At 41.0% G+C, this 13,633-nt stretch overlaps 1 protein-coding gene across 13 annotated transcripts in view; it reads left to right on the top strand.

Annotated features, from left to right (window-relative positions):
* ARID1B (AT-rich interaction domain 1B) overlaps positions 1-13,633 on the top strand; it is a 365,703-nt gene that overhangs the window by 259,775 nt on the left and 92,295 nt on the right. For all 13 annotated transcript variants that reach the window (XM_079971468.1, XM_079971467.1, XM_079971476.1 and 10 more), the window contains one exon: positions 11,149-11,238. In XM_079971468.1, coding sequence (XP_079827594.1) covers positions 11,149-11,238 — 90 coding nt within the window. The remainder of the gene's footprint in view (positions 1-11,148; positions 11,239-13,633) is intronic.

The raw sequence follows: 13,633 nt of genomic DNA, 5'->3' as shown, positions 1-13,633 counted from the left end.
TGCTCAGCAACCAGAAGGTGAGGGGGAGAATATCTGAACATCCCCTCTAACAACTGCTCTTCTTTTTTCTTTTCTTTTTTGCAAGTGCTTGTGTCATTTGAGTGCCCAGTGAAGCTGTTTCATCTTATGATTCGGTCTGGTTTTAGGCAGAGTCACATATATTCTATTTTTCCCTTCTGCAAGGCTCCAGCCCCCACAGCATCCTCCTCCAGAGAGGAGGCATGGGAAGAGGCAGAAGGTCAGGCACTAGAGAACTGTGAGGAGCCAGAGTGTCTCTCTTCATTACTACGTGAACATAGAACATTGGCAAGAGGCAAAAGGTGGCGGAAGAGGAACTGGGCCAGGGGAAGGTTTCTCCCTGTGAAGATTCATTGGCTGTCTTCAGTTCCTTCCATTCTGCATTCCTCCTTCCTTCCTTTTCCAAAGTGCTGTAGTGGCACTTGTAATGACAACTCAAAGATATTTTCTCCAATCTGAATACCGTATTTTTCACCCCATAGGACGCACTTTTTCCCCTCCAAAAATGAAGGGGGAAAGTGTGTGCGTCCTATGGGGTGAATGCAGGCTTTCGCTGAAGCCTGGAGAGCGAGAGGCATCGGTGCGCACCGACCCCTCTCGCTCTCCAGGCTTCAGGAAGCTATCGGCAAGCCTTGAAAGCCCTGTCTGCAAGCCTCGTGCACCCGGCAGGAGCTCCCGCCGGGCGTGCAAGTCTTGGGGCGGCAGCCTGTTGCCCGAAGCACAGGGAGCCCTCCGGAGGGTGCCCGTGCTTCGGGCAGGCGTGTGCAAGGCTTGGGGTGGCAGCCGCGGCTGGGGGGGGAATAATTTTTTTTTATTCATTCCCCACCCCAAAAAACGAGGTGCGTCCTATGGGCCAGTGCGCCCTATAGGACGAAAAATACGGTATATTCAGGACCTTCAGCTGTATATACAGCATGCCTTCTGGACATTTCATCATCCTTCTCAATGTTGTTCTTGAAATTATTAGCATAATAATGACAATTGCAGGCCTGTGTTGAATTGTTTTTTCCCAGGTTTTAAAAATCATGCTTCTTTTGATATGAACTAAAACGGGCAGGCAATGTGGTACCCTCTAGATGTTTTTGGACTTCCATAGGCCACAACCAGCATAGCCAGGATGTGGGGAGTTATAGTCCAACAACATCGTGAAGGCACTACATTGGCCATGCCTGTACTAAAACGACATGGATATTTTGTGCCAAGCCTGCAACTGTTGACATACTTTTCTCGATACTCAGCCTTAACTCATAAACCCGTCTCCTCAGTGTTCAAACTAGACATTTATCCCCCTTCCTATAAGTAATGCTCTTGGTTTTTATTCTCGTGTGTGACATCTTACATTTGTCCTTGCTGGATTTCACATTACTGCTACCAGCCAAGGCTAAACAACCTGTAAACATTTTGGATTTTTAGTCAATGTGCTCTTTTAAATAGCCTGATGTTATTTCTGTGCCTTTTCCTACTTCAGTTTCTTGAAATATTCATTTATAAAGATTGAGCAGAATTTTTTGCCCTGGTCTGTCACCATTTCTGGCATGAAATTTGAGGACTTCATTCAAACATCCTGAGGGCAAGAAAAAATGAATCTTGTTTTTTGCTTCTCCTAATGAAAATAGGGGTGTGGCTAGAGTGTACAGATGTTATAGCTGGCAAGAGATCTACTTCCTGCTCTATAACTACCAAACTAAGAGATGGTGGATTAATATTTGAAACTCCTAAGAATGTGCTTTCTTTTGGTGCTATTTTGATAACACCAAGCAGTCAAAATGTGAATGAGGTTTCACTGTGCTAGATACTGCACAAACAATGGGGGGAACTTGCTCAGGCATTATGTTTTTTTATATAGCAATTGCTTTTACACAGCAAATGTGGCAATTCTATTCCAGATCTATCAGCACACAAAGCAACCATAAACACAGCTTAAATGGCCAATTTCACAGGGTTTATGACTGCATTGTATTGTCGCTATGACACCAATCAGCCAAGGTGTAATCTGGCCCTTAGAAGGCTGTTTAGTCTGTGTGTAATGCATTGCAATTATCAAGGTCCCAGGCTTAGTTCCAGGTGAGCAGTAAAACACTGTCGAGGGAAAATCTATCCATTTGGCTCTGCAGTAGAATTAAAGGAAGGGCAAAAGATTGGCTTCATGGATTAATGTTGGTAACACAGTTCACTGTGCAGATTAGGGTGTCTCCAGGCCAGCATTCTTATGATATTTTATTTTGTTTTGTATTTTCCCTCACTGTACTAATTTTTGCATGCCTTCTGTATGCACACACGTCATCCTCCCATAATTGATTTTTGTAAACTGATGCTTGATTTCCCTGGTTGCACATGCAAATACACACAGGGACACATTGACATGATAACAACTGATGCAATGTGCTAAGGAGACAGAAGGTGAGGCAGGAGTGGGGAACCTCATGATGGAATCTGGAAGTAGCTATTTTAGTTTGTGTGAAAAATCAGTAACCAGAATAAATGACCAAAGGTTTGAATCCCAAATTACACTTCCAGGAATGGAAAAAGCTCCTCCCATTTACAGAACGGCCCTTGATCCTGCAGAATCTCCAATGGATGAAGGAGTGAGGCAGTTTTTGTCATTTCCCCCTTTCCCATGCAGCTACCTGTGCACAGTATTCCAGAGGATCCCCCCAACCCTCCATAGCAGATTTTGGGACAGCCCAGGGGAATTACAGAGAATTGGATAACTGGTTAACACTGCCTCTCCCTTTTCACTCGCAAGATTTCAGGATCCAGGATAAAGTGATTATGTTGGCATGGTACATGGGTGCTACAGTGAAAATGGAACATTCCTTTTAAATAGATAAAATGAAAATGTTCTTGACATCAGTAATATAGTAGGAAGCAAGGTATAAAGACTGGGAAGACGGACTCTAATGGATTTTATGTCTAGATCAGTTATGGAAAGATTCCTTGCATTGATGTACAACCTTTTATATAAAAAATAAGTAGTAACAGACTATTGTTACTCCTCACCATGTATCAGTAGCAGATAATGTAAAGCAGGTGTAGGAAAAACCTTTGGCCATCCAGATGTTGCTGGACTACAACTCCCATCATCCCTGACCTTTGGCGATGTCAGCTGAGGCTGATGGGAGTTGGAGTCCAACAACATCTGAAGGGCCAAATGTTCCCCATCCCTGATATAAAGGGATTCCTTTTCGGACATATCTTCAGAGTTTGTACCAGAGAACATTTGGCTGTTTAGTTGGTAAAAGCATAGTATTGAAGGAAAGATAAGCCATAGCGTTGCCATGGACCTTTTTAGCCATTGGTACAATGTCATTGTTATCATGGTTACTACTATTATACAGTGCCAAAGAGAGCAATTCATTCTGGGGCAGAATGGAGCAGCAGATCCACTGCCACACCTTAGGCTCTGCTGCTGGCACTGGCCAGGGCAAAAGGAAGGATATGCATTAGGCCCCTCCCTGGAAAATGGGACATTTTTAATCCAGCACCAGTCCTTGTCCCTCACTTCCCTTGAAACACCCTGCTTCAGAAGCTTATGCTGACTATTGCTTGTGGGACTGCCACTAGTAGTAGAGTGCAGTGCGCTGCATTTTCAGCATGGCCACTGAGACCCTCTATAGCAGTGTTTCCCAACCTTGTGCCTCCAGCTGTTTTTGAACTACAACTCCCATCATCCCTGACTAGCAAGACCAGTGGCAAGGGATGATGGGAATTGTAGTCCAAAAACAGCTGGAGGCACAAGGTTGGGAAACACTGCTCTATAGCAACTCAGCCCCTGCCCCGGCAGCACAGTCCAGTGGTGAGACCTCTCCATGTCATCTTAACCTTCTCCAGCAGTGCAGATTGGGGGTTAGGATTGTTCAGTAAAATGGTTAGACCCTGTACAAAAATTAGAAATAGCACAGATGCTACCCTCAAGTGTCATCCAAAGGTAAAAATGTGACACATTTGTGGAGGAAAGGAAAGGAGACTAAAGAGGAAGGAAAATCAATCTGGGAAAACCAAGGTTATAGCTGTCAAAATAGGTCAATGATGAGACCTTTTCCTTCGGCTCTTGGAACAGTGGCTGATCATTGATGGGAGTTAAGGAAGAAAGTAATGGGCAAGGTAGGCTAATGGAAAGTATCAGTTAAATCTTAGCGCTTTTTAAAACAAATATATGTTTTAATCATTATTTTCCTCATCCTAAGCTTCACAAGTCAGGGACTTGGTTTTTGTTTTGCTGCATTTTTCTGGAAAGTACTATGAACACTGGTGACAGTCCACAAAGTAATATTTTTTGTTGTTGCAGTAGTAGTAGTTGCTGCAGTTGTTATGCCTAGAATTTATTGCGGGTGCAGAGATTCCAGCTTTTAAAATATTAAAACTTGAAAAATTAGTGAGACAAGAATCAGAAATGTTCTGATTTACTTGGCCACACTCTGCTGCCTGAAGTACTAAAGTAAAATGTAGCCTTTTAAAATAAATTCCGCAGGGAACAGTTCCTACATTGCCCTGTAGCCAACAGTTATTTGTTCACTTATATAGCAGCTCTAGCAGCATGATATGGAGCTAAATTCTTTGGGTTGTTTCCAGTCCCATTATGATCAACAACAATCTTGCTATTAAATTCAGTGGCAAATAGATTGGGACCTTTCTCTACTGAACTCAGTCAGAATGGCTTAACAGCACCACCAGTTGACTAAACATCCAAAATTATTTGCTGGCTCAGTTACAAAATTCCTCTTGGTTTCTAAATCAAAAGTGACTTCTTCCGTAAGGTAAAATAGCAAAAATTGATTTTAGTGGTGCTCCTTGAAAAAGAAAAAGAAAAACCAAGATAGCTCAGGAACAGCATACCTTCATGGTGATTTGATGCAGTCAATTCATGGATTGGATTTACATCAAAGTCCAAAGTAAAAGACTTTCTGAAGGTGTAATCAAACCAGACTCTTTCTTTTCAACATGTGCAGATTGATTGGGTTTGAGTGCCACACCACCTGATAAATATTAAATAATTTGATTGTATTGATCTGTTATGTGCTTTCTTTTTTGTAGTCTATTTGAAATCTCTAGATTCCACTCTTTATGTTTAGAGTTAGTCATTATATTTAAAAAACTATTACTGAATTTTAATTCATATTGGCCACCCTTTGGTGTCTGACGATGGTGTAGTGTGTTAGTGGATAAAGTGATGTTGTCTACATCACTAAGTGATGTCATGTTGGATTAGAACCAGAGTCCCAGTACTGTGGGTTGGATCTCACATTTCTGTTGCATTCCCTGAAGGGAAGTTTGCTTATACAATGGGGTCTTCCATTGGTGGAAGAGATTATTTCATAAATTCTGCTTAACGGATGTTTTTGTGAAAAAGAAGAGTATTGGCCAAATCAAGTCCAACTCTCCCGAGAAAAAGCTCCTAATTAACTTGAGAACTATATTTAAAAGGGAAATATTGAAAGAACCAAGAAAACCTGTCAATAAAAGAAATTTTGCAGTCTTTATCACAAGTGCAAGTATGTTTCTGAACACTTTATAAACCCTTTTCAGTCTCTCTTCACTTTTACCCAAACATTACTTGGGATATAATTAAGGCATAATATTGAGTCCTCCTTTTAGGCATTATCCCAACAAATATGAAGAGATAGTTAAATTTAAAGAGCTACTATTGTATAAGCACCAGTAGCTGCTTTTCATAAAGATTTTTATGGGCATTCTATTTCAGATAACGTATTATTTAATAAGGACTTTATAGCCAGTACACAATGCAGTCGATTTGACTGGCACCCGTTCTACCAAGATCTATACCTTACTCTGCTAAAATATCTTGAATTGTTGTTTGATATTTTATTCCTCATGTATTTTCCATTCCTAAAAATGTACGGTAGTGGTTAGCTTGTGTAGCAGATATAATAACTCACCATTGTACAACCATGGTTAAACAAAAGTGGCAGAGCAATATTAGCATTGTGAAAAGTTCTCTTTTATTGCATTGGTCTATAAACACTGCCAGCAGCTTTCCTCTTATGTATAACGATAGTAATAATGATGATGAATATGTGTTTGCTGGTTGAAACTGTCCTCGATACTTCACTATTGCAATTTGTCACCTAGGCACTCGCTTATACATTTATGCTATGGAAAGGCTGTGTGATACCACATAAAAACCAAATAAAAAGGCAAATCATCTTTCTCCCTATTCCTTTAGAAGTAAATGTAATATTTATTGCTACCCACAGGTGATTCTGTGTAGCGCAATGTAGTGCATGGTTTCTGCACCTTGCATACAATTCAGGATACATGGCGAGTTTTCACTTTCTTTGGCCTCTTTTACTCAAATTAAAAATGCAAATGCTACATATTGTTACCTATCTGGAGCACTCCTCTTTCTGCGTGTAGCTAGCTGCTGCTTCCCTTACATTGTCTCCCCACAACACTTGAAACGTATGGGCAGCTTTCAAGAGTGTTCATAAGGACTCGGGAAGATGCTTTGTGCCAAATCAGACCAACAGTGCGTCTAACTCAGTATTCTCTACACTGACTGACAGCAGCCCTTCAGGGTTTAAGGCAAGAGTCTTTCCCTGCTTTACATAGAGGTTCCAGGAACTGAACCTGGGACCATTTTTGTTCTCAGGAAAGGAGGATATGCACAGGAAGCTTTTCAGTATAGACAGTTAACTCCCTAGTGTACATGTGCAAGTCTTAGTGACACAACCATAATTTTCTACAAGTTTTTTTAATTGCTGAAATTTTTTGTTCTGTTTTGAAAACGTATATCTCACCTACTTTCTGTGGAACTCAAGGTAGCAATCCCTGAGTTAAACCCCATCATAAAACTACACAAAAATACAGCAATAATTTCAACAAAGCTAAGCACCAAAAAGAAAAAATAAGAACCTTTTTTTTTAAAAGCCGTAACTTACCAGGCACAGCAAATCATATAGTGAGAAAACCTGAAATACCTCATTAGGGGAGATGTTCCACATAACATTATAGAAATTTAGAAGATTGTTTATTTAAGAAAAAACAACAACACAAAACATTCCTTCCTCTTCTACCAGGTCTTTGGCTGATTAACATGCTGTCCCCTTTTAAATGTGTTTGTGGGAAGAGGGAGGGGATTATTAGTTGTGTGGTCAGGTTGTTATTGTTTTTTGTTAGAAATTTTGTGTTTCTATCTTGTATTTTTATATTGTGAGCTGCCCTGAGATCCACGGATGGAAGGACAGTATACTAATTTAATAAATAATAAATAATACTAGCCTTTTCAGAGTAAATAATTTATCCCCAAATAGCCAGTAAGTACTTTAATCAATTGTACAATTATGGTGTGTATTTCTTTATACTGCATATCACTCTAGCATCTTTCCTCAAAAATCAGCTGTGGAAACAGTTGGCTAATTACTTTAAAATGATGCAACGGATGGAGCAGGAGAAACATATAGTTCTTTGCAGAGATTTACAGTTTGCCCCAGAACTCAACAATGACAGTTCAGAGTAGCTTTGAAGAAAGACACATCATCATGCTCTGGCTTCGACAGACAGAATACTCTTGCATAAAAGTTAACATGGGTTTCACTTTGATCAACTATGCAGAGAAGGGAGCATTTTTAATAGCTTAAACAAATCATATATTTTATGTGCTTCCAGTTGTTGAAAAGAGAAAAATGACTGCAAAGCGAGAAATGTGTGTTTGTCTTTGAAAATACTTCGGTTTAATTTGATGTGTCTACCATTTATACCATGTTCCCTAACATAGCTAATAAACACCTATATTGATAATACAGTATATATTTGTTGCCTAACCTGAGGTGGTACCAGCTGTTCTTGGTAACCAGACCAGCCATTTCTCAAATTAACAATGAATGAAAGCCTCAGGAGTTACTCTCCTTCCTCCTGTGGCAACTTGATTGCTTGGCATAAGGCAGTCACCACAATATAACAAAAAGAGAGGTGTTCCTGTGCTGTGTGTTCCATTGTTTGTCACAGAGAAGGGCTTTGTGTGTGTGATTTTTTAAAATACAGCATTGCTGAAGGAGAAACTCTGTGCCCCATGTCTAAAGAGTTTGAAAATAGAATGTTAGTAGTCACAAAAGGAAAATTAGACACGTATGATTTGTGTGTTCATTTTCTCATAGTAAATATTGTGTGATTTGTGCATGTGGACTGTACAAAGGTCTTTGGAATAAGAACCTGAACTAGCTTATCCATTCTTTGTATTCATGAAAAATTGTGTCCTTTGATTATTTGTTTGGATTTCTACCCTGCTCAGTGTTGTGGGCTCAGTGTGGGTTAAAACATTTTGAAGCTGAAATATTAAAAATACACGTTGGGAAGTACGTAGTTCTTTCAGTATGGAAATACAATTAATAATAATAGAAAATTCTCCTTGGTCACAAGTAAATGAAACTAATACTATATCCAAGACCATTTTTCTTCCAGCCTTAAAAAAAACAAAAAACCAGTCCAAACAATAAACCCCTTAAAAGATTCAGAGGATACTTCATATTTCAAGTTTTAAAAGCAGGCGTTTATGCTGGTGTTGGTGATTAGATTCAAGTCTCTCTCGGCATTTTTCAGTGTTTATCAGTTTTTGGCTGACTACCACTTTTGAAATGAATAAATTTTTAAGCCTGAGAAAACCTGATGACTATCAGTATATAGAGGCGCAGCACAAGGAATTGTGCTTCCCGTACTCTATGCTTCATGCCGCCACTGCTCTTCCCCCATTCTCCTTTTTAGGGTGGCCACAGAGCTGCTGCCATCCTCCTCCTCCCAGTTTGTGCTGGTGGCAATAGTGCTGGTGGCTTCTCCACCATTTCCTCCCTGCATTACCCTTTTCTGAGAAGGGGCCAAGGGGATCGCTCTTCAGAGCCCAGCATTCTAGAAATGCTTTTCAAACCTAGACATTTTCCAGGAAAATGCCTGGAGCCAGAAAGCCAACTCAATTTTTTAAAAAGCTTAAAAAGTCATTATAGCCACCACCTGTGAACCATGGCAGTAGCACAGCAATTCTGCTGTCCACCTCACCCCAAATGAAGAGATCTGAAGAGGACCCTTTGACCCGTTCTCAGAGTAAGGTGAAGTACGGCAGAGAAAGTGGTGGCAGAGAGCCTTGCCTCACTAACTGCACCGTAATGAGGAGGGGGGAGTTTGGCCTTGCCTCCCTACACGCACACTTGCACCTGAGACCATTGTCTCATTTCACCTCTGTAATGCACTAGCCCCGAGTACCTATTTTATTAAAATAATACTGCCCTTTGTTACTCACGAGCACCTTTGTTTTTAAAGTTTGTTTTTAAAACATGAATTTCTCGACCCAGTTGCAGAAAAACCCTTGAAAAGTGCAGTGTGTGTTACAATGTATACCCATATTAGCCTTTGCTTATAGCTGTCATGAACTGCACTGCTAAAAATGCACATTTACTAGGTCAGCGCATGATAAGTAAACAAGGGCAACTGCAAACTTCCTACTTGTGAGGCTACTGTTAACATAAGACTTTGGAAGCTTTGCAAATATAATATGCTGTAAAAGGCTAAGTTATTGCTGACAGTTCATTTCTGCTATCAGTACTATTTGTACAAGGTTTTTTGGGGGGAAGAAAGTGCTAGAGATTAAACTCTACGAGAATTTTGTAGCAGAGCAGATACACGGGGCTGGAGCAGAAATGGAGTTGAGTTGGACATCACCTTAATAACTTTTGGCTTGTTGCAACTGGCATTGTCAACACAATTTTACGGGAATTATGTAACAAGTCATATGGTGAGCATTGGAGCCAAGTCCTATGGACCAAGGTCCCTTTGCCCCTCCCAATAAAATATTTGAGGGAGCCGCCCCCCAAGCTGATGGATATTGCCATTCAAATATTGTGTGCATGCTTCAACTTGTGATTAATTATGTGGAGTCGGGCTTACCTGCCCCTCCCCCATATTTTTATTCAAGTTAACACCTCTTTCGCAATTCGCATTACAGCTATTTATTTATCATAGGAATATCCTACCTTTTCTCCCATGAGCTCAAGGTGGATGTTCGGTTATCCCTCTTTTTATCCTCACAGCAGCCCTGTGAGGCAGGTTAGGCTGAATCTTTGCCAAATAGAAGTTTTAACCTAGTAATACTGTTTCATGTTTTCTGTATTATTGGTTATGAAAAAGTCAACAATAGTCCTCCGCTGCCAAAAAAAAGCTCCTCCCCCTCATACTATTCTGGATCCCGACATCCTCCCTGCAGCTGTTAATAGTGGGAATAAAGAGAAGGAGAATCCTTATCATGGGATTCCAATATACATTTAGTGTAGTTTGATCCTCACAGAGGTGATGCAAGCAATTCTGTTTGCACTGTTGCCCAGAACTATGCAAGTCTCTGGGTCAAGATAGCATTCTCCTGCACTGTGTGTGATGCCATTTGTGAGTCTCCTTCTCCCTCTCTTTCTCTTTTGTTAAACATTAACTTGGATTCCTTCCCATGCCAATTTATATGTTAGCTCTGTATTTTTACCAGGTGCAAATTATGAATTAAGCTCTTGTTTGAATAACAAAGTGCACAACACAGGCTTTACAGAAATACCAGTTTTATTGCTGTGTTACACTTAGAGGACACCAAGATATCATTAAAACCTCAGATTCTTTACAATATTCTTCTTCCCAAAAAGCATAAATGGAATTTATCTTTAGTTGCTGTTGTTGGCAGCTGTCCATGTGTTCCTGGCTGGCAGCCAGTCCACGCTCAACAGGATGAGTCCCACTGTTCAGCAGACTTGGATTTTGTTAGAACGCCCTCATAGAAATATATATCAGGAGATTTCCAGCTATAAATTGGATCATGTCAGTAAGGATGGGAACAGGCTCGGTACGAAATTGAACAATTCGGCATGCCTGATGTTAAATATGTTTATGCATGCTTTCTCCTTGGGTTACGAAAACAGAAAACATTGTGAAATAAACCTGTTGCAGTATCTCTGATGTTCACACCACATTTTTAGTCATTTGCAGTGTGCTGGTGTTCACACTTTCTAGGAGTATGCCCCGCTGGATACAATGGGACTTATGTCTGAGGGAAAGTGCATAGGATTGTGCTGTAGGAATAGGTTTTATTTGCATATGTTACTTCACTAAGAACTAATTATTTATTTCCCTTCCCCATTTGTGTTGCAGGTAGCCAGATGCCATCCCAGACTCCAGGTAGCCAATCGGAATCCAGCTCCCATCCTGCCTTGAGTCAATCCCCAATGCCACAAGATCGAGGTTTGTGCTGGAGGATGAAATAGCCACAGAGCATAAAAGCCTGAAAGGGGCAAAATATTTTCCTATGTCCTCTGTTTCTTGCAGCAAGGAAATTCCACTTGTAATTGTCTCTCAGCAAAATACTGTAAGAAACATATTTCCTGAGGGAGAAGTAAATAAAAAAGGAGTATCTTCAAGAACTTAGTTAAAAACAAAGAGCTTAATGTTCCAAAAACATTCTTTATCAGAAGATCTTGCTAGATTCTTAATGGTCTTTAAAAATCTGGATACAGGAAACATTATTTATAAATATCTGACATAGCATTTGGTCTCTGTAGGATAGAAATGCTAGCTGCTTTACAGTCAACAATTTTCCCACAGTTATTAAAATATTGATGAATTCCTGTGCTTTGGGGTATAGGCCATAACATATATCTTCCTATAGAAGCAGGATTGGGGTCAGCAGGCTGGAAATGGCCACATTCCCAATCCTCTTGTCTCAAAAAGTATCATGATCCTATCACAACATGGCCTGAATGTGCTTGTAGTGCTGCTCTTTAAGTAGAGTTTTTAAACCCACAGGAAGAACTGAGATTTCATGACTTGATGTGTAAGAGCGCACTGCTAGTCTGTATATCAGCATTAGCAGCTATTAAAGCATTAGAGAGGTGAGAAGCTATGTGAGCTTTCCCCTTCCCTTCCAGGCTCTTCAGAGGACACTTTCAGCGAAGGGCATGCATTGCTGTGGGTTTAACTTTGGAAATGCTCACAGGAAGATGTGCACCTTCCCAGCACACCTGCTTGATAACTAGAGAGTAGTGTAATGTTGGAGGGGTAGGGGGAAAAGATTCACAGGCACTTAAAACGACAAGCACCAGGGAGTTACAGGCTTCAGTGTATCTGTTAAGCAGGATTCCAGTAAAGTTGGGTGAACCATCATCATAGCATGTTATGCATTTTCTTTTCTTGCTGGAAACTTCCTTTTGTAAATTCTGCAAAATATTTTGAAAGCCGTTGATCAGCAACTTGGCCATAGACCCAGCATCTACTGAACTTCCATTTTATCTGACCCTGCACTCCTAGGAGTGCCAGGTGGCTGGATCTAGCCACCCTTTTAATTTTATTTAGTGCCCCCAACCTTGGGTCACTCACAAGCACCAGAGGAAATTGAAAGAGTTGCTAGGCATAGCTGCCCAGTGCTGCTTGGAATGCTGCCACTATCATCAGGTAAGTGTGCCATGACTCACTGACAGGAGGGAGCTCACCAGAGGACACTTTGCCCAAGGCCCTCTCAAATCTGGAGATAGCCCTAACAGCACTAGATGGAATACCCCATCTGGTGCTAACCGGAGTCATTTCCACCAGAAGATATTTAGGAGAGGCATTCAACATGCGTTGAGGGTGCACTGTCAACTGGTTCCAGAATTGTTTTATGTCTTGGAGACATAGTAAAGCTTTCTCTTTATCCACAAATAATAGTGGCATGAGTTTCTTGGAGTTTTCCCATTGTACTGTGGTGGCTTATAGTGCGTGGGAGGAGCCGTTCATCTCAATGCAGCAATGAGGTTGGGACTATGCAGATGCACCAATTAGCTCCAACAGCACATCTGCACAACCCTGGTCTCACCACCACCCTGCCCTTCCCAGTAAGTGGCAGTTACATCACCGCCAGGAGGCTATTGCTGTGGCTCCGTCCCATCAGACAAGAGGCCCCTGATACATGGACTATCCATTCCTCATTCCATCCTTGGAATCTGACTTGTTCAATATGTCCCAGTGACTCTGTTGCAGCAACTCTGTTCTAAAGGATGTGTGGTTTAAGAATTTCACCAGGAGTTGACTCATTTGGTACTTCCCATGAACTAAAGTTGCAAGCATTCCTTATCACATCCTACATGCTGTGCATGAGATCCACTTCCAGTCAATTAGCTTTCAGTTCAGCTGGGGCATTGGCCACCCTGACTTGTGACAGAGCTGCAGTGCTTAATGCAGTGGAGTGTTTTGTGCTGAGTGGTGGATCCCATGCTGTTGATGAGTTCCAAGTCCTAGGACTTAAATCTCTTTCTGCTGTCCATTTCTCCACCCTTGGGAATGCTTCCAGCTGAGTCATTGATTGGAGCCAAACATCAGTGTCTTCATTGCCTAACGTGGAATCTGATGAAGTGTGGTAAAGAGAGGCATCCAACTCTGAATCACAAAGCCAAATAAAAATGGTCCGTTTTTGAATTATTTATTGTAATCTGCAGTTTGAGAATTTAGAATCTAATCTTCAAATTGCTCTGCTGGCACTAGTCTCGGTGCCATTTTGTTTCTAAAAAATTCTTCTGATGTTTGCCTTCAGCAGACCTGGCTTTTTATTTAGAGTATTTATTGAAGCTCCTGTCATGCTACGGCTAATCTTTGTGACCTAGCTTGT

This window comes from Podarcis cretensis, assembly GCF_951804945.1.
Source record: "Podarcis cretensis genome assembly, chromosome: 3".
Lineage (NCBI taxonomy): Eukaryota > Metazoa > Chordata > Lepidosauria > Squamata > Lacertidae > Podarcis > Podarcis cretensis.
This window is presented reverse-complemented; position numbering and strand designations above follow the sequence as displayed.